The sequence below is a fragment of the Anoplophora glabripennis genome, unplaced genomic scaffold (genome assembly GCF_000390285.2).
Source record: "Anoplophora glabripennis isolate ALB-LARVAE unplaced genomic scaffold, Agla_2.0 scaffold811, whole genome shotgun sequence".
Taxonomy (NCBI): Eukaryota; Metazoa; Arthropoda; class Insecta; order Coleoptera; family Cerambycidae; genus Anoplophora; species Anoplophora glabripennis.
In genome coordinates, this window is record NW_019417047.1 from 712 (window position 1) to 28,269 (window position 27,558).

Sequence of the window (27,558 nt, forward strand, 5' to 3'; positions counted from 1 at the left end):
ATTTTTCGTGATCTAATGCAATATAATAGCAATTTGAAACAAAAATTGAAAGGATCTCTTTGCAAAACGAACAGTATAGGTGTTCTGTCATAATCTTCAATTTGACAAGGCGACGTCTCACTATGATACACTGAGCTTCTTGATAGTTATCATATAGATTCTCGGTTTGCACATTTTACTTTTTTCTCATCAATCCATATTATGTTTCATACGCATTTTATATTGCTTTTCCTTTGTATCTTGGATGTTCATCAAGTTTACGGAATATGCGCAAAGCACAGTTGACAGTAATGACAGTTGACCCAACTTTTACCACTACGGCATGGCAATGGCACTGTTGCCAGATTTCATCCATAATTTTACAAGCTCTTAATAAATAAATAGACACTTTTATTCAAATAAAAAGTTAATTGCCGTGCATTAAACACGAAAAATATATGCAAGCTAATATGTGTTGTATAAATTTCATTCGTATATATTATATTTAGTTCGCTCAAATTAGTTTATGTAAGGTTGGTACTACAACGAAACTACCGTGTATAAGCATAGGCTTCCCTCCCGCACCGCCTGCCCCGTAAGAGATGTATCGAACGTCCTTAAGTAGCAGTCTGTAGCGGATACGCTATATTGTCTGTGGTGTTAATGTGTAAGAAAAAGTCATTAAAATATTGTGTGTGATACCTGAAACGACCTCCCAAGTAGATCTTTTACAATTATTGTAATACATATTTGTAATAAATTTTTGCCAGATTACCTCAAGTACAGTAGTTGCTTCGAGAAAAAGTTATTTAGTGCATACAGGGACTAAGAACGAAACTCCTGTACAATGCTCTAATGTCATAACAATGAGCGTTAAGCCGCTGAAAAATGTTTGAATATGGTACGAGTTAGAATTATTAATTTTTTTACGGTTCATTTTGAATGTCTTATAAAAATTAAAAAAAATAAGATAATTTGTATTGAAAAAAGTAAAAATGATAATTTTTATTTTTTTCCAGTTTATGGCAAGAAGATGCCTATATCGTATATTGATAATCACCGAAAATTGGAGTTTGATAATATGCAGAGTTTAACGGCAAGTATTCAATGGATCTGACCTGGGAATGTATATTTTTGTTCTTAGCGAGTTTCCCACTAACGAATCACACATATGAGAACTATTACACTGCAAAGTTAGCACAGTATTAGATACTCTGGCTGTTGGCATCACAATTGGCACACAATTGGGTATAGGACCTTTATACTTGGCTCAAGAAAACTTCAGGTTATGTAGAATCACCACACCAAATTTTATCAAAATCGGTTCTATAGATTTTGCGTAATAATTTTGCAATCCAGATTTTGAAAAAAAATTTGCAAATTTTCAAAATTTTGCACAGCAAAAACCAAGGCCCTTAGATACTTGAAAATTTAATCACATATAAAAGGGCTCTCAAGATTTCAAACTTTTTTTGAAAAATTCGAATCAGTCAATTAGGAGAGCTCTGGCTCTTGTTTAAACTTTGGTCGAATTTTTGTACTTATAAACAATTAAAATAACTTTGTGAATATTGAATCAAATCAAATTTTTTAAAGCAGGTTTTAAAAGTTATTGGAAAGACGCTTCATTAAAAAAAAAACAGATCGGTTGGTCAATTAGTTACGTAGTACATTTACACTAAATGTACTGGGACATCCGGGCTAATTTTTCGAAAAATACCTTTGGTATTCCGAGTTCTTACCAGGTCTAAGTTTGCAATATTTTTCTTCATTGGCAACCTACTTCACCCAAACCAAAACAGATACCGCCTAGTCTATTATATAAAAACAAAAATGTCAGTTTCAAGTTTTAATGCGACACATTATTTTAGTAAATAATATTTAGATTCTTATTGTCTCAGTTTCAGACGGAAGTAGATAATGGAATTAACATTGGTTAAATTGGATGATAGCTGTTGTGGACTTCAGCTGGAGTTTAATACTAAATACAGTCAGTGGCGGCTCGTGGCTTTTTGAGATAGGTGGGCAAAATATTTTTTCTTCGCGCAACTTAATATCATATAGGAATAATTGCATTCAACTGGCCTACTAATTTATTTTCTATATCAATATTTTTTTAATTATCTGTTAACAAATGATCCGCAGCTTTTTTCCCCTTGCTTACATAAAAACAATCCCATAAATCTTTCAACCACTTTACCACAATGAACATATTAGATATGTTCATTGTGGTAAAGTGGTTGAAGAAGAAAATGACTAATAACTGAGATAAGCATTTAACATCCGTTGTTTCATTTAGGTGCTTGCCACGCGAAATTTAGAACATTTCTTATTTGTGAAAATATGACTGGTTGCTACTGAATTGATGTTCTCTATTAAATCATTTTGAGTAGTATTTGAAATGCTGCTAAAAACTGAACTTTTTTCTAAAAACACTAAATCTATTATCGTACCTTGAAAGTAAATTTGCAAGCTCACGAAACTTGCCTTGATTAATGGAATTATCTTATTCATTATGGTCCTTAAATCTTGTTCTTGAGTAGTTAAGTAAATAACCATATCAACAAAGTGCTTTACAGTGTCTATTTTCATCCACGACTTTATTATGATTTAAAATACCTATTCTTACGAAATGCGGAATCAAGAAAAGTTTGAATGTTTTGTTTTCCTAATAATTTAAATTTTAATGATGAATATGATGCTAATCTGATCGCTCGTGTTTTTTAAGGATTCATTAATATGGTTCAGATCTGAATATCCTAGATAGTTCCACGGTATTTTACTTTTTTCATTAAACAGTAAGCAATTCCAATTCACTACCTGTTAACCACTTTAACATATTTATTGTACCAATTTTTACTAAATGATCTGTTACTTCTGCAGTTGTTTTTATTTGTTAAATTTTTCATATCAGCCGTAGGTTTTAATTTTGAAATAAATAATTTATCATCGAAAGTCAACGTATTAAATTTTTATCTAATAAAAAATGAACAATATCATTATTGCTGCTCACCAACTCGCGAATTTTACTTGTCATTTTGCTTTACTCCAAACTATTAAACAATAAAAACTTGCCTAAACCACCACTACAAACCCTAACCTAGACATAAACATAAACAAACGACAATGACAAATCGCAAGATGATACGTAAGTACTCGAGGAATATACGAGTGAAGCCAAAAGGCTTGCCCGGTGTCGTAAGGCTATTTATGTATACACATGTTATATACGAAAATTATCTAAGAATATTAAATATCAGGTAAAATGACACCACAGATAACACCTTCCTCGAAACAAAGCAATCTCATGTAAAGCGCAAGAACAGCAGTGGATTCTAAGAATGCTTGTACTTGCGTTAGCATAAAGAAACTTATAAATATGACTAAAAAAACTTAGTTAGTTCAGTTCACAGTAAAATCGAGTTGTTTTAAGTCCTTAACGCTGTAACTCATTTTTAATGTTAAACACTGTTTCAAGTGAAAGTTGTAATCATAATTTTAAGTGAAAAATAAAATTTTTTAAAAAGTAAAAAGTGATCTGAGTGATCTAAAACACATATTATAATTTATTAAAAATCTGATTAAAATTCAAAATATGTATTAAATAGAAACATTTTTTTTAAATGTAACAGTTTATTATTTGAAGAAAAAATAAATATGGGATTTAAAAGTCCTAAAAATTTACATTACTTTTTACATATTTACAAACTTGAATCTATTAAAACACTGAAAATTTCTCCGCAATCATTATTAATTCAATTTAACAGTAATGAGTTAAAAAAACCTTAATAATCATCATTATAACAGAACATTCAACATAGCACCATAGATATTTCATATTTTAACTCGATGTACACATTATTATAAAACGGTCTATTATTCAATTTATTAAAATTTGTATTCTGGAATATATTTGCAGGGAAAAATTGTTCTAATGTTTAAAAATTCGTTTTAAGAACAAAATTACAGCAAATAAATATACATATGTGTATTTCCAATCGCTGGCGAAAAGCCTTAGCTGGCTATAGCCGATACATCACTCGACGGGCATATACGGGCTTGCTCGGCGTGGCGCAAATATTCTGAATTAGACCTCTTTTATGCACGCGTTTTTCTCCTCTCAACGCGGAGTTGACAAAAACGCCGCGTTTCAAGATACCCTGAATCGAGTTACTACGTTTATGCATTTTACGCGCGTTTATTTGCTCTCGCGTTTTCAATTCTGTCGCGATGGCTTTACAGAACGCTTGGCGACACGCGTTCCGAAAAAGCACGACAGTATATCGGCGTTTTTATGCAAAGCGCTCTTTGTCGCAAGTCCAGTGGCTCTGTCTGTCAAGAATAGTTTTAACACAGTTTGTTTTAGTTTTAGTTTAGCTATTGATCAAGCGGGACATGGATGCAATGGACGCAATTGAATTCTATTTCTATTAATTGGATGTACTGCCCATTGCCTCTTACGTTTTCTATTACATATTTTTTTATAGCACAAATACAATATACACGGATCCATTTTCATGTACTTCACTGACTACTGTGTGGCATGAAACTGGCGACAACTGATAGAATACGCGTGCATAAAATGGAGCAGAAATATACCGCGTTTTTCTCAATTTCGCGTTGAGAGGAGAAAAACGCGTGCATAAAAGAGGTCTTAGTGAACGACAACGTTTTCGATTACTCTCTAGTCCTAGGTACGTACAGGGTGATTCATTAACAATGGGAAAGTCGAATGTTGAAGATACTACACGTAAAATGATGACCATTGACGCAAACATGCCTTATCCGAAAGTTGATAATTTCGGAAATACAGGGTGTTGAAAGTTAAAAATTTAAATCGTTTTTTGCGATTATTCTGAAAATATGTGGGTTAGGAACTTGAAAATTTGTGACACTATATTTTTTTAGGCGACGAATAAGATGCGTGTTGTAATTTCAGCATTGCTCATAGAGGGCGCCACTTATGACCAATTTTACCGAAAATTTAGTTAATAACTTTTTACCCTGTATATTTAACATGAAACTTGATTCAAAACCTGAAAGAGCTATAATTTTTCCATTAATTATGTACTCTTATTTCATTACGGTATCTCGATCCGTTTTTGAGAAAAATCGATTTAACGAACACTATGTTTTGATAATACGAGAAATTAAAAGCGAAACGAACCAAGTGTTTCTTCGTGTTATTACAACAATTAACAGTAAAACAAATAAAATATGTAATGATTTAAAGTAATTGTTCGAAGAATCCACCGAGATCATGATCAAATTATAATTTTAAAATTTGGTAGCGGGAGTTTCAAAGGAGGTAATGCATTTAGATTTAATTTTATAAGAATTAGGTCAAATCACTGGTATAATATGTATACACAGTTTTTTTTATTCTTCTGAAATAATCAGGGTGGGCACTGAATACAGTACATATGACATGCACAGGTTACTGACAAGTATTCGGTGGATCAGTTCTTTAGTACACCGAGTTTGTTGATGATCTTTGCACTGAATCATACATACAAAAACTATTACACACATTACATTATTCACAATCCTTGGCTTTCTGTCATATCACCAACATACGGGAAGAAAAATTTTGTACACATTAATTGGAAATACTGTTGAAATTTGGTGGTAGGAGTAGATGTTAAAAATTGTCAGTTTGTATAGTAAAATCTCGCTGAACTAAGATTTTCTGCAAAAACGTTTGTAGTGTAGATGGTTATTTTGAATAAATAGTCAAACTTTGATTGAGATATTCTAGTCGAATCAGTTTCTGAGATAGGTACCTACCCACTAAACATTTTTCAGTTTCTGACATGTTTCTGAAACGTTTCCATTTTTCTTGAAACGTTTCATAAAAAACCCATGGAACGTTCTGGTAACGTTCTAGAAGCCCAAGATGTCCTCCGCAAAATACGTTTCCAATGAAACGTTTCAAAAAATTGGTTTCAGTAACATTCTTTTTATGTTCTATTTATGCCCTCGATATTTTTGTTTTACGTTTCAGTATATTTTCAGAAATGTTTGAGTAACATAATAATTTGATTACCATATTGTTCTCATAATGCTCTCAACTTTAGATCATTTTCATTTCAAAAGCGTTTTTGAAATAGTATAAATAGTGTGAGTATTTTTTTAAATATCTCTAATACTCCTTTGTGATATTTTTATTTGTATTGTGAATGACTTAATTCGAACTAAAAAAAGTTACATTGTATATTAAAAAAAATAAATATGCTCTTCTAGTTTGGGGATGCGGCAACTTTTACTAAGAATTTCTTTCTTTTTGAGAAGCCACTGAAAAAAGTTTCTAATATGGATTACGAATTTTGCCATTCATCGTACAAATAAAAATATCACAAAACAATATCAGAAGCATTAAAAAAAAGCTACACATTTTATATAGTTCAAATACGCTTCTGAAATGGAAATTTTCTAATGTTGAGACCTTCATGAATATGGTAACAATGACGAACTGATAATTAGAAAAAGTTAGTTATGATTATGAATCTTAAAATGGTAGGTACATGAAAAACAAATAACATTACTGAAAAATAATATAAAGTTATAATTTCTTCTACGCATGGTCAATATTACATATATCCTTTTAATAATAATAAATTATACAGCAGAAATAAGGATACAAAATGATATCTTGACAAAGTAAATATCTGTAGGTATACCTAAACTCTTTTATTTAAGCATGCCTATACACATAAACAAATATAAACATTTGTACAAAATATAAAATAAATGACGTCTATTTCACTTGATTCATCCATATTTCAAATAGTTCTCACTGACTAAGTAGTTGCTCTTCAAATTATATCGAAACGTATAGTTGTTGTTCCATTTTCTTAGTTCTTGTCCCTTGTCCTCTTGTCTGTAATAGGTAGTGGGTATAACTATATTTAGGTAGATGTGACGCAAAATTGGAAATCTCTACACATATCGTTTTAAACATTTTGCATCAATATTCATTATTTTATATGCACCTTACAATAACCACAACTGCACACACTACAAATTATCACATAAAATAGCGTCAAAGTAAAGATGAATAACAACGAAACCAAGCAAACTGACAAACCGCAAACCTAACCTAACATAATACGAATTGAAACGACACACGGGAAACAAATAAACTCGGGCTGTTACGCGCAGTCTACGCAAGTCACGAACATACATTTTTTCTAGACTTGTGTTATAAATATGCTACCACATTTTTTTTTCTAATTATGTCTTTATATAACAAAGGCAAATGAACTAACGCTTGAGAAGGATTGGGGATTGAGAGCAAAATTTAACTAATGCCGAATGTTCCATAAGATAAGCAAAAATAGCAAAGGGTTGTTCGTCTGTTATGTTTCCGAGATCGAAAGGGAATGTTTCGAGTAATGTTTCAAACTCTCTTCAATTGTAACGTTTCGGCTATGTTTCACTAAATAAGTTTTCAAGTGCTACATTTCTGTAATGAAACAGAAACGTTTCTAGTTAGTGTTTCAAATGTTTAGTAAAACATCTCATTTGCAACGTTTCATTTACGTTTCGTGTTTAGTGGGTTAATAATTACATCCTGAAACAAAGACTGCCTTGCCTGATCCTGATCGAAATCAGTTTCACTTAATCCAAGGAAATTAAGGATGAAATATAAATCTATAAGGCGATCTTTGTGGCAGTACAAGTTATTAACAAAATTAAAAACGAACGCCCTGTATGTTTATTTTCCAAAATGTCTGAAGTTAATTCCACATATGTTTCAACGTAATCATTTGTATAAAGGTGATTCCAATAGTAAATTATCAAATTATAAAATTAATTCATCTGTACCTACCTATATTTAATGTCCGATATAATATTATCAATTATAATACATTTCTTAAATGCATAAAAAATTTCAATGTAAATTAACTAAAAGGAGAATACTACTCTATATTTAAATAGATAGATATACAGGGTGATTCAGAACTTATCCATAAAAAAAGTTCTGGATGTACAGGGGACCCTTATAAATACAATATTGTAAAGAAAAAATCAAAAAGGGCAGTTCGAAAATGATTTAAAAATACACTTCTGCACGGCACTGGAAACTGGTCCACTGTAAAATCTGACCTCGCACAATGCGACCGGCATGGCGGTGTGCTAAAAACGGACAAAAACTTTCGCAAGGAAAGAAATTTGTAAATAGAATTTTATCGCACCTATTTTATATCGGCAAATTCAACTGCTTTTGCCTTTATTAATTAATAAAATTAATTTGTGTTTTTAAATAATAAAATCATTTGACATACCCGATGTTACAACAATTGTTCAAAATTTTATCCACCAATGTGTAAACACATTTGGGTCCGTTGTACTCAGTTTCTACGAACTAACACAAATGTTGTCTTGTTTCATCCTAACACAAATGCTTAACCATAAATTAAAACGATATCCATCAACTCCGAGTACACGCGAACCATTTTTGACACAATAATTACCCATTTTTGACACTAACTACTAAAAACCTATTGTAAACACCACAGATAACAGGTAAATATCGCAACAACGATTGCAAAATCCGAATTCAGTATTCGGAGTCGCTGACCCCACGAAGCGAATGACGCTAGAGACTACAGTTGTCCAGCTATGTAGTGGTTGAATGTACTATAACTTCAATATTTTTTTTCTCGGAAACTATAAGGATTTTACAAAAATTTTGTTTACGATATTGATTTCATTTCTCATGCTGCATCTATTCCCAAATTTTTTTGGATAAGTTGTGAATCACCCTGTATAAAATAACTCAGATTTGATCGACTACTGAAGAACCGCGGAAATTCCATCTTACATTCAGGGTGTATACCAAATTTTAACAAAAAAAAACTTTCTGATATATCCAAGTTTGTTAGGCCGATTAGAAAAATTTTCGAATAATGTAAATTTTTAATAGGGCGTAATTATTTTAAAAATTATATACTGACTTATCTTCTCATTACTTCAATCTTACTCATTTTACAAAAAAATATATAATAATTTTTGTTTGTCTGAATTTAAAAGAGCAACATAAACATATACTGAAAATTTAAAAATATAGAATATAGAATATAGAATATAGAAAATATAGATTTTTTATTTTAATATTGAGTTTGTAAAACGGAAATTTCAATTAACATTACAATGTAACTAATAATTTCCATATGTTTTTTAAACACTTAAGAATTATTTTTAATCCGAGTCAAGGTTTCAGTGGGATAAAGATCGATAAATAAAAGAACACTATATTTTGAACCATTGCCAACGTTTCGATGTTATTTTACGCCATCCTCAGGGCTCTAAAATACAAACAATGTTTTTTAATAAAATTCGTTAAGGTATTAAAATAAAAAACAAATACATTTACAATAATTCTAAAAAAATGTTCCCGTCACAATTACCATAAAATTATTTTTAATATCGGTTATTAAAACATCTCATTTTTTCTAATTATTTATTTAATTATTATTTTCCAATGGAAATCGAGTTATATATTTCCACTGTACAAATTAGGTGATAAATCTGATGTATGTAATTATAGACAAAGCTGTCTTAGTGCAATGCATTGTTGCATATGTTCTCCGTTTAAATTTCCATAGTTTAATTTCTCCTTATCAACATCGTTTTTACCCCGGTTCGAGCACAGAACGGCTCGATTCTCGAGAGCTTATTTGCATACTTATACAGGGTGACTCACAAATGGTACCCAAAAATGAAACCTCGTATTCTTTGGTGAATTTTAAGGGGAGTCTTTCCTATAAAGTTTTTAATAGAACGCCCCGTTAAAAAGATACAGGGTGTTAAATATTTTTATTTTTTTTTTAATAATTTAAAAACTAGTAGGTAAGTGAAATAATTTGAAATTGGGCACATGTATTTATGTAAACATTGTCAAAAACCTGAGGGCTTTTCCTAAAATTTACATGCTCCAGTGGCGGAAATACAGGGCAAATTTTTCTAAATTAAATAGTACGCCACTGCTTTACGGTAACAACCATGATATTTTCAGATTCGTTTTTCAATTTTCTACAAATTACTACTCTCTTATTATGTTTTTCGAAAAAAAACTGTTTTTCGAGTAAACATTAATCAACGAACTAGGAACACACTTCGATATTCGAATATAAATACAAACTTTTTTTAAAATGACATAGTGGGCTGCAATAGCAACTTTCACATTTTAAGCATTAGAAGAAAGAATAAATCCTTATTTTCATCAGATCAAGCAACAATAAATTTCGAACAAATTACATTTTCGTTACTAAAAATATGTGTCGGGCCTGTGTTCGTGGAAATGGAGGTATTTTTGAGCATGCCATTTCCTCAAATAAAATCATTAAAATGACTAATATTATTAATATCTTTATTCAAATAAATAACCGTATGATGAAGTGTTTTCAGTTGGTTTCAAGGGGGTCGCCGTGGCGTCGCCCTAGACATTCGAAAAAAGTAAAAAAAATTTCTTAAGCTAAGAAAATTGAATTGGAAATTTTTAATAAAATATTTTATTTACTTAATTTTGAAAATCAATACACTACCTACTTTATTTTTTTAAAAACAATTGTAATAAATTGGTATAAATATTTGTTGACAAAAGAATTTAAAAATATAAAATTAATCGCTGTACCTATTTCTACCTGTAATTTAGATTTCTCCCATCCTCTCTTCTCTTCTAATAAAGATAAAATAAGACTTATTTTCTCTAAAAAACTCTTTAGAAGAAAGTCTTTATAAGTCTGTCAACTCTGTTTCTGTCAAATTGCGCAAAAAAACAAGAGTTAAACAGAGTTTGACTTATAAAGACTTTTTCAGAGAAAAATTTCCATAAGAGGTTGTAAATAGCAATTGCAAAACACAAAGTGGCTGCAGAAAGCATACGATACGCGGGGCTTGAGCAGAGATAATATCTCTGGGATTGAGATGTACCTACTACGGAAATTTGCAAAAATTGTCACTGCGAATCGTGCAAAAACGTAGAGAAACCTATAATCGAGAAACTGTCAGATGGTATCGAAGATTTTACAGAAAGTATTTTTGAAAAGACATTTCATACAAGACGAGGAAGATGTAGGTATGAATTAATTGCTGCAAAAAAAGTTTTTATTTTTATTAATATTAAATCATATGGCTTTACTTACTTATATATTTTTTTACTGTTCTCATTACATTGAAATTATTGAAAGATACATACTTATTCTGTAAATTTAAGCATTTATTTTCATATATTATACGAGTATAATTCATCTTAAGATCGATATTGCGTTGCTAAGGAGGCATTTTGAGTATAGGGTTCACAAATACAAACATATTTACGACTCGCAAGTAGCGCAAGGATTTAATTTATTATAAATTTTGGTATACATTTTTGGTATAACTTTATTATTTTACTATTTTGTCTATAACCACGAGCTTACACTAGAGAAAAACGACTACGTGAATTTAAAAAATGAGCATAGGGTAAGTTTTGTGGAAGTGTTACGAAAAAAGCAAGTTCACTATAAAACAATAGAATGAATTTCATTTTACTTATTCCTAGCGCAGATTCCTAATATTTTCGGTAGATGTGCGAGTTTTCATTAGTGTCGATAATATGAAATCTTTTATTCGTTAATTTTCAGAGAGTTAAATGTTTCAAGATGGCTTGAAGCACATTGTAATAGAAACTCACAATTATCGGTTTTACCGAGAAGTTTACTCCTCATAGATGTGATGGGTGATGACGATTATCAATTAGTTGTTGCTGATTTATTCCAAAATCGTCTTAGAGCATTCAAACGAAATTTAACCTCGGACATCGTCTTATGCGACTTGCCGAATTCATTAATAGCATTTTATACAAACCATTTAGAACCCAGAGTTCCAGGTAAGGCTAAATTTATATGTTAAATCACATGCGAGAACCATACACCTGCCTGCAGCATTTTTTGAACAGCTAAGTTTTCTAGACTACAACTTCAAAACTAGAAATAGTTTACATAAAAAATTTATATTCCATAATCTTCATATTCTTGAAGGTGTTAATATACATAAATTTAAATTATCTTTTTGCCTTTTTTCTGAGTTGACTAAAATATTCACGTCAAGAAATTATAAAACCTATCAAATGTTTATTAACTAGAAATGCCTAAAAAAATATAACAAATGGTCTCTATATAATTCTGTTTCATATTTACTTTAGCTGTAGCAGTAGCATGTGGACAAGATTTATTTATATTTAAAAACAGTAAACCATTTTTTAAATTCCGAATACCGTCTTCTACGATTCTGCCTGTAGAAGCAAGTTTCTGGGAAAAATTAGGGAACAACTCCGTTGTTTCTGGTATAAATATAGGTATTGAAGAAATTAATTCCACGTCTTTAACTTTGCTTACGGGAAGGTGAGTAAACGGCTTCTCATTCAAAGAGTTCCATAATGAAAAAGATATTTTTAAACAATAAAACAAAATAAGGGAGTACAGATTTAAGCAAATTTTTGCCATCACATAATCTTAAAGAAGTTAATAAGTTATAAAATTCCTCAAAGTTTTAACTCTTTTTCCAGATCTCAAGAACTAATGTGTACAACATCACAGGAAAGTTTTATAAAAAGATATCGATATAAACCTCTTGTAAAAGAATCATCGATTACATGTATGTGCACAATAAAGAAGTCATCGTACGACAAAAAAGCATTGTCTTGCCCGGTTTTGGCTACTGAATCGGGAAATATATATTTTTTGGATCCACAAACATTAGCAATTTTACAACAAGTAAGGAGGCAGAAATAGTTTTCGGAATTTAAAATTGAAATACTTCATATTACATCCTCATTAATGCTTTTAGGCAAATACATGTAGTAGAACGTCGACTCCCTTTGTAATCAGTTCAATAGGCCTTTTCGATGTCGAATATAAAATTGTAATAGGTTGCAGAGAAGGGTATATTTGTATTTTAATGAGAGGGTGGTTAGAAGGAAAATTAATTATAGAATTTCTACATGACATTGTCGATCTTGTTATTGTACCTGGGGATAATTTTATTGTTGTCGCCACTAGTCAAAAAACATTGTCCTGCTTTACCAAACGTGTAAGTAGTATTTATTTGGTATTCGCAAATTTTAAAATCGTTCATTTCCAGGGTCAAAATCTGTGGTCAATCAAAACTGCGAGTCAGGTGGTATGTCTTTGTTTAGTACCTATATGTCATCTGAATGTCAATCTAATTGCCGTGGGATTAAGAGGTGGTACGATACAGTTATACCATGGACGAGTTGTCGTGGATTATACAACAGTTCCTGAAACTCCGTCAACTATTACGTTCGGTCAATTGGGCCAAGAAGAGAACGTAATGGTAGTAGTTACCCTAGGTACATAATTTTCAGAAGATTATTACATTATTAATAGGCTCTCTTTTGCCCTTCAGAACGTTAACCACCAAAACATACAAACCGTAATGCAGTATTAGAGTAAAACTAACAAAACACATTGATTCCGGTTTATTTGCCCAAATTACTTATGACACTAATAAGTTTTAGAAAAAATATGTTATTTAGAATATGACAAAAAACCTTTATTGGCCGTAATAGAATTTATGTGTAGGTACATTTGTGCTGTGGATAATATTTGAAATCATTTTCTTTATTTTTCAGCTGGTACTGTGACCTATAAAATCCTTAAACGAACAGCAGATTTCAATGTAAGATTTAAGGAAAATGTCCCTTTACTTCAATGTAAACCAATACCGCTTCCAAAGAGAAGTAAATTATTTTTGGAACAAAGTTTAAGGGAGAGAAATATTGCAACAGGTATGTATGGCCAATGTTTTATTTAACTTTCATCCTCGTGTAATCTCATGTTCCATTTTTTCTTCATTTACTTCTTATTTGCTGCAAAAGTTCTGAAAAGTATTAGCTAGTGTATATACAGGGTGGTCCTAAATTGTCTTATTATATTTTTAGGGCATATAGTAGGTAAATCAACAACGCCATCTGTTCTGTTGAGAATAAGAACAGTACACATGTCCTGGACTTGTACTGTTCTTACTTCCAATGCTGCACGGTAAGAGCTGGCAAGCGCCTTAGCAAGGTGATTTTAGTACTGTTCTTCCACTCATTCGATGCAGCTTCGAATTTTAATTCTAAATGGCTGTTACATATAAAAATTCCCATTTTTGGACTTGTACTGTTCTTAATTTCACCGCCTCAATTAATTTCCTGAACTGCACATTAATTCTTGACCACTCAGTCAGTGGTAAGCGTAAGCGGGCCACCAGAAACTAGCGTGGCAATTTGTGTCAGTGCACTAGCAGCGCTGCCAGTTGATTTATTTAAATCAACTGTTAGAGATCGGCATGCGGCAGTGGAAAATAATGTAGTACAATATTGCTTCTGTATGCTTTAGCGACGTGTTAATGTAAAGTTACCATATTTTTGTGATATCAATGTAGACGAAGCGCCGAACATTAAAAAAACAATTTCTTGTTCAAAAAAAAAAAAAAAAACTGGACTAATGTTGATACGCAAATATGTAACTAATTGTAAATAAAACTAATTTGTTATAAAATAATATTTTTGGTATTTTAAAAATATAAATAAAAATACGTAGGTACTCATCTGATCAATACGATATATATATCGTATCGCATGTATTTAATTTGATAATCTCAATGACAATGATTAAATCATGAACAGTTTAAATTTAAGCAGAATCCAATTCTGTTCTGAATGCTTACGAAGAGCAATTGAGGTTGGCCTCCGCTGCTCAGTTAAAATGCCGCTTGCCGCCTCTGAAAATGCGAAACTGCCAGTTTACTTCACACCTGTGCGATATGACAGGAAGGTAAACGGATAAAAAACAAACCGCCACATTAATACGGCGAAACCGGAATGGCCGAATACGTCATCACTGTTTCACTTTGTTACATTTTTATTCTAGTTTTCAATTCAGTTTACAAAAAGGGGTTTAAGTACCTACTGTAAGTGTATAACTTTAATAAAATAATTTTTTAGTGTTTAGTGAGGTACAGTGTATTTTTGTTTTCATTTTTTTTTTTCATCATTTATTATTGTGTCAGTTCTCTGACTTTTTCATAGTTTATCTTGTTTAAAAGAATTGAATTTTGATTTATGTGGGAAGATAAATGTAATGTGTCATAAAACAGCATAAGGCTGGTGGTGTGGAAATTTACTTTTTTATTAAAATTTTCTCTTTAATACCTTCTCTTTAAATTATTAAATTTGACAACAATGCGTATCACAGTTCCCAAGTGTGCATTTGAGCAAACAAACTTATGATACGTGTTTCTAAAGGTCAAAGGTAGCCTACTTATAAATATGACCTCCATTCAAAGTTACACCCTGTATATCCAGCAGAATGGTTGAAGGTATATAAATTAATTCCAGATATGCACCAGTTCTTTCAACAAGATCTAATGCGACTAAGATTGAAAAATGCTTCAGAACTAGTTAATTGCATCGAAAACTTAGAAAATAAAGAGGAGTTCAAAATAGAAGCAAAGGTAAGTAATGCCGTCATGACAATAATTTGCGTCAGATAATAATAATAATACTTTATTTTCCTTAAAGACACTAATACATGTATAGGAATAGTCAAGACTTACAAATTAAGACGGAGTAGGCAAAAATGCCGAAACAGTATAATAACATTTTTCCAATAAAAATTGCTTTAGAGCGCCCTTAAATAATTATACACTTTGCATTGATTTAAGTTCCTCAGGTAGTTTATTATATATCAACTAAGCTAACTCTCCCGACAAGCAGTCGGGAGAGTTAGCTGTCATTTTTATTCGAGCAAATGGCAAATGAAAATCCATATTTTATCGCATATTGTGTCTATGATAAGAACTACTTAACATAAACTTGCTCTTATTATGAAACACGTACACGTACAGACACAGATAATGTAGTTTATGTTTACATTAACGAAATTATTACCAAATTCAACCCGGTCGGTAGTTACGGAGATGGTTGGCTAAATTGAGATGTCATATACAGGGTGTTTGGTAAGTTGATGTATTCCTTGCAGAAAGTTACAGTGCAAATGATTTGTGATATATTTTCTTAATATACCATATTCCGAAAAAGCTTAGTTTCTGAACTACAGGGTAATAAAGTTTTACTAAAAAAATGCAAATTTATAAATATGGCGGAAACCGCTCAGAATTTTTTTTTGGTGAAATTTTACAAACTTTGACAATTAACAACAATACATGTTTTACGATAAAAATATTGTTTTCAGTTTCACCAGTACACAGGCACGTCTGATTTTTCTTAAAATAAAAAATGATTTTTGGATTCCTTGTTGAATTTGGAAGAGAAAAGGTATCTTATCTGTTTTTCTTATGACGCGCCGTTTTCGAGTAAAAAAATTAAAATCGATTTATTGCATGACGTAATCCGGTTTCAATAATTTGAAAAATAGCAGAAATTATGCAATCAGCTCTTTTTTGTACCAATTTTATTACAAAAAATTATTTCTCGCAGTTAACATGTCTCAAAAATTTTTATCAGTTTTTAGATTCACTATTTACTATCTAAACAGAAATTATCAAGTTGGCTGTGCACTCGTTTTTGTTATTGTTTGACAAAATTAATAATGGTTGCCACTTTGAGTGTGAAGCAGTTAAGTGCATAATTTCTACTATTTTTGAAATTATTGAAACCGAATTACGCCATGAAATCGATTTTATTTTTTTTACTCGAAAACGGTGCGTCATAAGAAAAACAGTAAAAATACCTTTTCTCTACCAAATTTTATTTTAAGAAAAATCAGAGATATATCTTTTTTTTCTATGGCTTATATATAGCATTATTTTATAAGTACGTTACTGATTAAGTTATTGAGTTTATAAGCTATCCTTTACCACTTTTATTACCGTCTTTTTGAAGCACCTTTTCTTAAATTGATGATGTTGGTCCTGCTGCTATATGTAGAACGATCTTATTATATACTAATGGAATTAATAAATATAAATATAATAAAAATATTATTTACTTAGTTACTTAGTTGATATAGAAGTGTTTTTAGGAAAATATATTTTTAATTTATCTGAATTACCTTAATTAATAATTTTATAATAGAGAAAAAGCTGAATAATAGGGATGAATTAATTTTTAGGTATTGGGCTTAGGACCTAAATTCATAATTATATTAATCTTGGAAAATTTCAGTGTTACAAAATGTATTAAAGAATTGTCAGTGATATTTCATAAAAACCCATATGTTTCCTACATGTCTCCAAACGTGATAAAAGTAAGTATTATTTTCTTATCTTCTTTGTCTTATTTAAACCGTAGGGAGAATTTGTTGACTGCTTTCAGAATATTCACTTTGGAGAAATTGTTATTTAGTATATTTTGGCTGGAATCAAATTCATAGTTTGTATGTTACTAAACAAATTGGAATATGGAAATTGTACTTATAATTAGTAGCCTCATTTTGTATTATTTATCATTTACTAAAATTTGACTTTATAGAAACAAGTAATTTTACTAAAAATCAACTAAATAAGAGTTGCAAAATTATTATTTATTTATTGTTCTGGTAAATTTTTTGAATGGCATAAATTTACGAAAAGAATAAACTAATGTGTTAATTAAATTACATGGAGTGTCCTCAAAATGCAGCTAAAGCATAGTCCAGACCTTGTCTTGTTTTGATGGTTGTATCGTTACTCTAGCATATACATATACAAATTTACTGGGAAAGACCTTCCATTGTGCAACGATTTTCTGTAGACCTCTTTTTCAAGTTGAAATCGAATATTTTGAATATCTTCAAATAGAGTATTCATAGAAATCTGGTTATTTCAGGTTACCCCTCTTGGCTACATAATTATTAAATAATACTCTATTTATTTTCAACAGGTCCTTTTATTCCATTTTCCTTAACAACCCAAGAGAAACGAGAATACATTTAAATCTTATTTGCTAAATTATAACCACTTATTAATTAATTTTGTGTATTGTAGATTCCGATTATGCCTCCTCGTTATCGCTATAAAGTGAAGATGCAGTTAAAAGAGTTAACAAGTGAAAATCACCAAAACGACACCCAAATGTCACCAACACCATCCATAAAGATTTATGCGACAAGACATGCTAGTATTAAACCAGACCTTGCCGTGACATTAAACCTACCTGCAACAGATCACATATTTTGTTTTTAACATTGTATTTAAATAATAATAATTATTGTACTTTTTGCTTTAAATATGCATTGTGTAAGCACCAATTAGAGTAGATAGAAATTTTAATTTTTAATAAAGGGGGAGGGTCGATTAGGCTGGTTTTTGGCCAAAAAAAGACAATATTTTGTTTATTATTTATATCCAATTCCAATCGATTCCATCCCAAATGGGACCTCTCCCCTTCTTCCTAGTCAGGATAAAGGCCGATTAGAGGCGAGATTGAGGAAAAGTGTATTAAATCAAAGTATCTCGGAGTTTTTTTGGGTCGGTGAGTCCAACTCGGAAATTAGTTTGTCTGTATCCGGCCATTTTAAGGTTGTTTCATGGTCATTTCAAGATCAAATTGAGAAAAAGCCAAGCAATCAAGTCCAACTACCTGTTATACAGGATTTTGGGGTCGCTGGGTTAGAATATAAGGTTAGTTTGTATCAGGTCATTTAAAGATCATCCTCGCCTTTAAATAACCTGATACAGACACCATGACCTCAGATTCGAACTCGGCGACCCCAAAATCTCCAAATATATAATTGGACTTGATTACTCGGCATTTTCTCAATTTGACCTTGAAACAACCTTAAAACGCAAACTAACCTCCGAGTCGGACTCACAGACCCAAAAAAACCTAAACTCCGAGATCCTTTGATTTAATACACTTTTCCTCAATCTGACCTCTAATTGACCTTGATCCCGATAGGAAGGAGAGGCAAGGTCCCGTTTGGGGTGGAATCGATAAGTTATTGACCTAACAATATCATACTGGACAATCAGATAGCAGAATTAGCAAGTAGTACAAAATTTCTAGGACTGCATCTAGATGAACACTTAAATTGGAAAAAACATATAGATGAACTCGCTGCTAAATTAAGTAAAGTAATATATGGAATCAGGGTAATTAGTAAATATGTAAAGAGTACATCTACAAAAATCATTTACTTAGGTAGTTTCGAATCTATTTGTAAATATGGAATTATGTTTTGGGGTAATAGCAGTGACATACAGAAAAAATTTTTGTCATTCAAAAAAGAATTATAAGAATTATCAATAATATGTCTTACATCCAATCTTGTAGATCGGTATTTAGGAATAGCAAAATAATGACTATATCGGCCCTGTATATTTTTGAGTGCTTAATGTATGTAAGGAAAAACTGGAATAATTTTATGACAGACTCATCATCTCAGTATAATACAAGAAATTTAAATCTAATGTACCCATATCACAGACTAACTCTAACAGAAAAGAATGCACATTACATGTGTATTAAATTATTCAATTGTTTACTAGCGTCACTTAAACAGATACAGAGTGTAAATTTATTCAAAAAACATATTATACAATTTTTGTTAAATATTGAGCCCTACAATGTAATAGCCCGAGAGCCAGCGACCTTTTTTGATGACCAAAAGAGCAAAAGCTGAAAAGTTTTCCTACGCTTCATTTGCTGTCACTCGTAAGAGAAATGACCTCCAGCTCGCGCGCTTCTGGGGGGTGTAGCTGCGGCAGCCTCCCAAACACGTAAAATAATAAAATAAAAAAACTAATACCGCAAAAGCTGAGACTTTGTTGACAAGTTAATTATGTTATAAACAAAAGAAAAAACGCTATCCGCTGACTTTAGAGTGGGGGGTTATGCCTCAGCTTTTCACCTAAAGAAGTCAAAAATATGCGCTAGGTAAACTGATACCGCAAAAGTTGAAATTTGGTAAAGTAATAGTCAACTTAACCAGTTATACGAAAAAAATGGTCCGCTGAAGTTTTTGTGGTGTATGAGTGCTCAGCTGACGAGTTGAAGGCGCAGCACATCGCTATAAGCGCGGGGCGTTGCATCTTTAACTTTATCAGCTGAGCACTTTTCCCTCACTAAATATAAAGCTGAGTATTTTTTTCATTTAACTTATTAAATTAGCTATTGTATTAACAAATTTCAGCTTTTGATGTATGGGATATCTATAATTTTTCCATTTTTTAAATCTTAGTAGTAATTATATAAAAATATTCAACTTTTTTCGAATATTTATTTACAATAAATGATCTCACGAGTTTTTCAATTCAAAGAATTTTAATAAATATTCACATTTAAATACTTATGATGTTTGCATAACAAAATTATAAACAGTAAATGTAGGTATGTATGTAATGTACATATAGATAAAGTTAGATAACCACTTCGGAAATTACAATCGCATGAGTACAAAACTGGATATTCGGTTCATAGTTTGAAAGATTCCTTTTTCCTCACCTGAACGTCATGGGTCCCAGCATCCAATACGTCCCCTCTCCTACTCCAATCTGGCTAACATGAGTGCCATANGTAGGTAATTGAGGAAAAAATTTAGTGAAGTTGACATACCCGAGGAATTTTACATATATTTACAGAACATGTTTTAAACTAATTGAAAATTCACATATGAAATCGGTGAATAGAATAAGTCTCCCATCAGTTTTGAAAGTGATCGCCACGAACAAAGATTTTTCCTGAAGGAGGAAAGATAGTAGCAGAAATTGTCAAACAAAAGATGTTCTTGGTCAGTTGTCGCACCTATGGTATACTGATGTGGGCTAACAAGTCTGAAACCGGTATTTGTTTGGTGTATACAGCCAATGCATGATCCTGGCTGTATTTAATGTTATTGTTGGTGTAATTCAATGCTGGTCAGGGCATATAGCCCAAAGTAGTTGTTTCCAGCAATATAATCACTTAAAAATTAATTACATCGTATGTGGTTTTTTTTATACTCTATTTGTCAAAATACACCTATGTTTTCATGAAAATTGATTTTGAAGTTTTCCTCTTTTTTCTTGCGACCCACATAAATCTTGTTTATTTGACCCATGTCAACCTTTGAGTTTGACATTGAAATTGATCCAACATGTGAAGTGTGTGAGTAGAAGGACATAAATATATATACAGTGTGTTTTTTAACTTGGGATGTTCCTCGAAAATCTTAAAATGTAATAGTCAATTCTTACACAAAGGACGAGTCAAACAAAGAAATTAATTACTTAATCGCTTTCCTTTTTATTATGCAAAGTCTCATGATAGCGGTTCTTATTTACGTTTATAACAATACATTACATAATTTCAGTGTTTGAAATGGACCATAGTTACAGTCGTGACAGATTAGTATATGGGATATGTAGCCGAAATGACGCCATAGCATCGCTATTGTATGTCGAGAATTTTCCTTTTCGATTCCATCCCGCAGAACAGGAAAGTGACAGAAGGCCTAAGTCAGCTAAGACGCCGCAGATTGCAGATGTTTTAGATACAATCGAAGATCTAACAACTGATACCAAAAATCTCAGTTTGTACGCGGTTGCCAATGGCTGAGAAATATCCGGGCTGATTAGGGTTTTTGATGTTTCGAGAGACTTATCGATATACAGAGTGTGCCATTTAACATTCCCGCTGCTAATATCTCCGAAATGAAGAAATTTATTTTAGTTCCGGAAATTGGGGTTGTTAGGACCCTCAACTAGCTTCAAATTGTAGTTAGAATTGTTAGTTCAAATCTTTCTGTGTAGATGGCGTGGCGATACTAAAAAATTGTTTGATCTCTGGAACGTGGAAACGCAGTCTATCTGAAAGATCGTTAAATTTTGAATCATTTTTATAATATAAAGTTTTCCCCAATATTTATTTGTTTTCGAGACATGTTGACTTCAATATGCAATGTATGATGTAACAGGAACATCAATTATTTCATTTAAATCACACCGAGACAAAATATTCTTTTAAAATATTATTATAATTACTTCATTCACACCACATACATTAAATTATAAAAAAACAAATGATCAACTACAGAAAAACAATTGTTGTAAAATGATTAATCTTATTAAATTAAATTGAAACACGCAAGCTGATAAAACTGTAATTATTGGAAAACTGAAATTGATTAAATAAATAAATAAATAAATAAAACTAATATGTGTCATCTGTCATACATGTTTTATTTTAAACAAATGACATGAGCGCCACCTATGTTTTCTTTTTTTAATAACATTTGATAAAATACAGTTCGTCTCTGGACAATTTTTTTTCTGGAGTTGATCATTTGTTTTTTTTATAATTTATTGATTGTTAGTTAGTATGTGATGTAAATAAAGCGATTATAACAATATTTAAAAAAAATATTTTGTCAGTGTGATTTAAATAAAATAATAGATGTTCCTGTTACACCATACATTGCATTTTGAAGTCGACATGGACTACATTTCCACGTTCCAGGGATCAAATAATTTTTTAATATCGCCACGCCATCTATACAGAAAGATTTGAACTAACAGTTCTAACTACAATTTGAAGCTATTCGAGGGGCCTAACAACCCCAATTTCCGGAACTAAAATAAATTTCTTCATTTCGGAGATATTGGCAGCGGGAGTGTTAAATGGCACACCCTGTATTCTTGGAAAAATTATGTGAACGCATAGAAACGCTACAGAAATAATTTAGGATAACCCTCGCTTCTAATAGCTGTTTTACATTGACAATTTATTGATGAATAAATTGACGAAGTTCTTCATGAATTAATTCACGAATTTATTGGAAAACAGTGTGGTTTTACACTGCTACAGACTTTATCAAGTTTTTGACGCGTGAATCAGTCCTACCAACGAATCAAAGATGCAAATAAATTTCAAAAATGTCACCTTTCCACTCATAATTGTAGTGATAACAACAGCGGAACCGTTCTGACACATATTGGGTTGGTGCTTCCGAACTTCACGAAGAAATTGACAAAAATTAGAACATGCTCTAATTCATCAAGAACTTGATGCATTACACTTGTCCAATTTCTTGATGAAGCGACTTCATGAATTAATCGATCGATAAATTGTCAATGTAAAACAGCTATAACGAATAGTCGTTAAGTTTGTGTAAAAGGAAGCATCGGTGATAACTTTGAACATCCTTAAGCAGACTCGGACTTATTTCAATTAAATTGTTAGTGTTTTTTATCTTTAAATTTTTTAAATATAAGTTAATTGAAATATGTTCCTACTTTTTGCGTTCTACATTGTGTTAAAAGGAAAACTCTATATTAAAATACTCCCACTATTGCAACAGAAATGTAACACATTTCGTAAGGCATTAAGGAAAACATACCATAATTATAATTTATTTTTTGTTTTATCATTCCTCCACTTTTCAACTTCCTCTTGCCACCAGGGCGGTGTCTTCATCTCGGATGATGAGCGCAGCATTGCAGATTGTAAATGTTTATATACCTAAAAAATCAGATTGTTGTACCAAAAATTTCATAAAAATCCAATAGTGTTAATATTTAGCCCAACAAGATACGTATATCTACAAAAAGAAAAGTAATATACCACCCTCTCTCCCACACAAGTGTCCAACTTATGGACTAACCCTTGCAATTAGAATGTGGAGTAGGGATTATTATTATCATTATTATTATTAATTGTACAAGTGTCCGGTACATATCTGCTAACATCTCGAGAATATACAGGGAAAATCAATGTAATACTAGGACTTCCTATAACTTTTTTCTTATCGTTCCTCCCAAGGGAGATATCGAGAACCACAGGGGTACTTGGAGATTGACGTTTTGGGTTCTAAATTTGAAATCAACATGTATATTTTAATGAAACTTTGGCTTAAGGTATTACAAACAAGGCTCCATGATCTGATGTTGATGTCCCAATATGATTGACTAATGACTATAAAACTGAAAATTAAAACTCCTAGTACCTTAACCGATTGACCTCAAAATAATGATTTGACGTCAATTTGTATTATAAAAAAAAAATCTAAATTGGATTATTGCATTATTTTAAATCAAGACAATAGGGTTATTACGTAATAAACTGTTAAAATGAATGAATGAATTTCATGAGAATGTATCGAATATCCAAACTTATACAGGGTGTTCCTTAATGATATGCGAATATTTAAGGATGTAATTCTACATGGAAAATTAATGATAGTTCGCTTTATAAACTATGTCCAAATATGTTCCATTACGAAAATACCCGGTGTTAAAATTTTAGGAAAAAGAAGGAAATTAATTAATAGTTTCGAAACCGCTTGAGATATTTCAGTGATATTTAGTATGTAGTGATAAAGCATAAAGGCGCATGTTTTTCAATACAAACATAATTTATAGCACTAACAGTGGTGTGCATACGAGGACTGACTTTGATATTTTTATAGAAAAAAATGGAACGCCAATGGCTTTTTCCCAAATAAAATTATTTTTGAAAGCCCCCTACTATTCGAAAGATAAGAGCTCTCTTGAGTTTCTGTCCTGCGATGCGCCGTTTGCGGGTAAAAAAAAAACGTATTATCAGTTATAATATCACAAGAACATAGAAAATATTCGATTATACTTCCGAGTCACGAGACGTATTCTGCGAAACACCACGACAGCGTAGCTGGAGTGGTGTTTTAAGGATATACGTCGAGTGAGGAGGTTAGTATAATCGAATATTTTCGTTTGCTCGAGTGGTATTCGATACGATTATATAATTCAGAGCTTGAACCGAAGAGTTCCATTTTTTTTTTGACGTTTATTGACAAATGTTAAAACTATCATTACCTGACATAGTTCACATTGTTGGAGGAGGCGAAACACCAAAACGGTTATACCACGTCGTCAAGAGTATAATCGCTTATCAATACATAGTAACTACGTAAAATTTGTAATTGCTATTGGCTAAATTTCGAATGAATTATATAATCCGTAATAAATTAATGTAATTATTATTGAATACAATTTTGCAGTAACCTAGTTGTCCTGGAATGTGTCACTTCCATTTCTGACATTTTGAAGTATTTGTCGTTCAAATCTGTTCACTGTGATATCTTATTTTTACAATTTCGTTAATATTGGTGAATTATTGAAATGTTGAAATGGTGCAAATGCATTATGGCGGTTTTCCACTAAACGGACAGATGAGTTTATGTCCTGTTTGTGTTTTCTAGAACCTGAAAGACAAAAACAAAACTGAAACAACCCCAAAACTCTTGTTTCCATCAAGCGGGCTACATTTTGTTCGAGTTTTGTTTTTGTTTTCGGTCCTTTTCCACTGGTTGTCGCGAGGAAGTCAGAACACATTTTTCCAATAACCAACCAACATGTTTANTACCTTAATCAATTTGTATTATAAAAAAAATCTAAATTGGATTATTGCATTATTTTAAATCAAGACAATCGGGTTATTACGTAATAAACTGTTAAAAATATGAATTTCATGAGAATGTATCGAATATCCAAACTTATACAGGGTATTCCTTAATGATATGCGAATATTTAAGGGTGTGATTCTACATGGAAAATTAATGGTAGTTCGCTTTATAAACTATGGCCCAAAAATGTTCCATTACGAAAATACAGGGTGTTAAAATTTTAGCAAAAAGAAGGAAATTAATTAATAGGTTCGAAACCGCTTGAGATATTTCAGTGATATTTAGTACGTAGTGATAAAGCATAAAGGCGCATGTTTTTCAATACAAACATAATTTATAGCTCTAACAGTGGTGTGCATACAAGAACTGACTTCAAATAAAATTATTTTTGAAAGCCCCTACTATTCGAAAGATAAGAGCTCACTTGAGTTTCTGTCCTGCGATGCGCCGTTTTCGGATAAAGAAAAAAAAATGTATTATCCGTAATAAATTAATGTAATTATTGAATACAATTTTGCAATAACCTAGTTGTCCTGGAATGTGTCACTTCCATTTCTGACATTTTGAAGTATTTGTCGTTCAAATTTGTTCACTGTGATATCTTATTTTTACAATTTCGTTAATATTGGTGAATTATTGAAATGTTGAAATGGTGCAAATGCATGGGGTTTTCCACTAAACGGACAGTTGAGTTTATGTCCTGTTTGTGTTTTCTAGGACATAACAAAAACAAAAACAAAACTGAAACAAACCCAAAACTCTTGTTTCCATCAAGCAGGCTACATTTTGTTCGAGTTTTGTTTTTGTTTTCGGTCCTTTTCCACTGGTTGTCGCGAGGAAGTCAGAACACATTTTTCCAATAAACAACCAACATGTTTAGAGAAGATTTTTTTATTCCTAGTTATGGCTGGTTTATACTGAAGTCCTTGGAAGAAAAGTAAATGTATACAGAGTGTCCCACCTCGAACTCCATCGATGGATATCTGGGAAACCGCTCTAAGGATTTTATTGAAATTGTGATGGTGTGGCCGTGAGGCCCACCAAGTTAAAATATTTTCAAGGTCATCGTACTTCCGGTTATACCGGAATCGATACTAACTTTCTTATTTTAAACGGAACCCTCTGTATATTATTGCATTTTTGGAAACATCATCCATTTTTAAGTTGAAAACATATAGCACACTCCATACTTAGGATTGACCGTTTCCGAGATATTTCTATTTTGAAACAAAAATTAACAGATGCAGACTGTTAGCAAAATTTCGTTTTCCCGGTTTATTTTTTCATGCAAATTGGACATTTTGTAGAGGAAGACCTGCTTTATCGAATTTGACATGAAAAGTTTCGTTTTTATACAGGGTGGTCAAAAATTTTTTATCGAATATCAAGTTCAGAATATGTGGAAAACTCGAAATTTTCAAATGGAAACCCCTAACTTTTTGCAATAATATACAGGGGGTTCCATTTAAAATAAGAAAGTTAGTATCAATTTCCGGTATAACCGAAAATACGATGACCTTGAAAATATTTTAGCTTGGTAGGCTTCCACAGTCCGTATCACACCATCACAATTTCAAAAAAATCTTTCGAGCGGTTTCCCAGATATCCATCGATGGAGTTCGTGGTATATGTACGGTTAAAGTATTTACTTGGTTACTTTGTATCCTAGCCAAATAAACACGTATACAAGTTAATTTTTTAATAGCTATAATTCATTAATGATTAAAATATTGTTTTTGGGAAGAAGAAAACACCAACATAGATATTGGGTCGGATCACTTAAATAGAAAACACAACATGACTGTTTCCACTAAACAGACTTGAGTTTCAAAACACGTCGAAACCTTTTGAAGTGACCGCTTTCGAACGGGACCCGAAAAACAAAACTCCAACTGTCGCAAAACACGCCAGTTTTCAAAAAGTTTGCGAAAAGTTACAGTTTTGTTTTATTCGACACAAGTTTGTGTTTTGTTTTTGTTTTGTCCGTTTAGTAGAAAATCGCCTTTTTGAAGCGGGACCCGAAGAACAAAACTCCAACTGTCGCAAAACACGCTAGTCTTCAAAAAGTTTGCGAAAAGTTACAGTTCTGTTTTATTCGACACAAGTTTGTGTTTTGTTTTTGTTTTGTCCGTTTAGTGGAAAACCGCCTTTAAAAATCAAAATCTTCTATTTTATAACAAAATTACTCGCTGTTCTCAAACCTGTATAATTATTACAGCTCGGGACT

The 27,558-nt window shown here is 31.6% G+C and overlaps 2 protein-coding genes across 4 annotated transcripts in view; one reads left to right on the forward strand and one right to left on the reverse strand.

Annotated features, from left to right (window-relative positions):
* Positions 1 to 11,391: 11,391 nt before the first annotated feature.
* Positions 11,392 to 27,558, forward strand: part of LOC108912454 (Bardet-Biedl syndrome 1 protein homolog) — a 17,666-nt gene continuing 1,499 nt past the window's right edge. Inside the window, exons 1-8 of the mRNA XM_018717685.1 lie at positions 11,392 to 11,448; positions 11,610 to 11,854; positions 12,170 to 12,368; positions 12,533 to 12,740; positions 12,814 to 13,056; positions 13,108 to 13,336; positions 13,619 to 13,774; positions 15,371 to 15,486. Of these exons, the coding sequence (XP_018573201.1) occupies positions 11,438 to 11,448; positions 11,610 to 11,854; positions 12,170 to 12,368; positions 12,533 to 12,740; positions 12,814 to 13,056; positions 13,108 to 13,336; positions 13,619 to 13,774; positions 15,371 to 15,486 (1,407 nt within the window). The 5' untranslated portion in view covers positions 11,392 to 11,437. The remainder of the gene's footprint in view (positions 11,449 to 11,609; positions 11,855 to 12,169; positions 12,369 to 12,532; positions 12,741 to 12,813; positions 13,057 to 13,107; positions 13,337 to 13,618; positions 13,775 to 15,370; positions 15,487 to 27,558) is intronic.
* LOC108912451 (peroxisomal acyl-coenzyme A oxidase 3) overlaps positions 17,841 to 27,558 on the reverse strand; it is a 23,556-nt gene continuing 13,838 nt past the window's right edge. For all 3 annotated transcript variants that reach the window (XM_018717677.1, XM_018717676.1, XM_018717678.2), the window contains 2 exons: positions 23,289 to 23,410; positions 17,841 to 18,127 (listed from right to left, as the gene is read on the reverse strand). In XM_018717677.1, the coding sequence (XP_018573193.1) occupies positions 23,294 to 23,410 (117 nt within the window). In that variant the 3' untranslated portion in view covers positions 17,841 to 18,127; positions 23,289 to 23,293. The remainder of the gene's footprint in view (positions 18,128 to 23,288; positions 23,411 to 27,558) is intronic.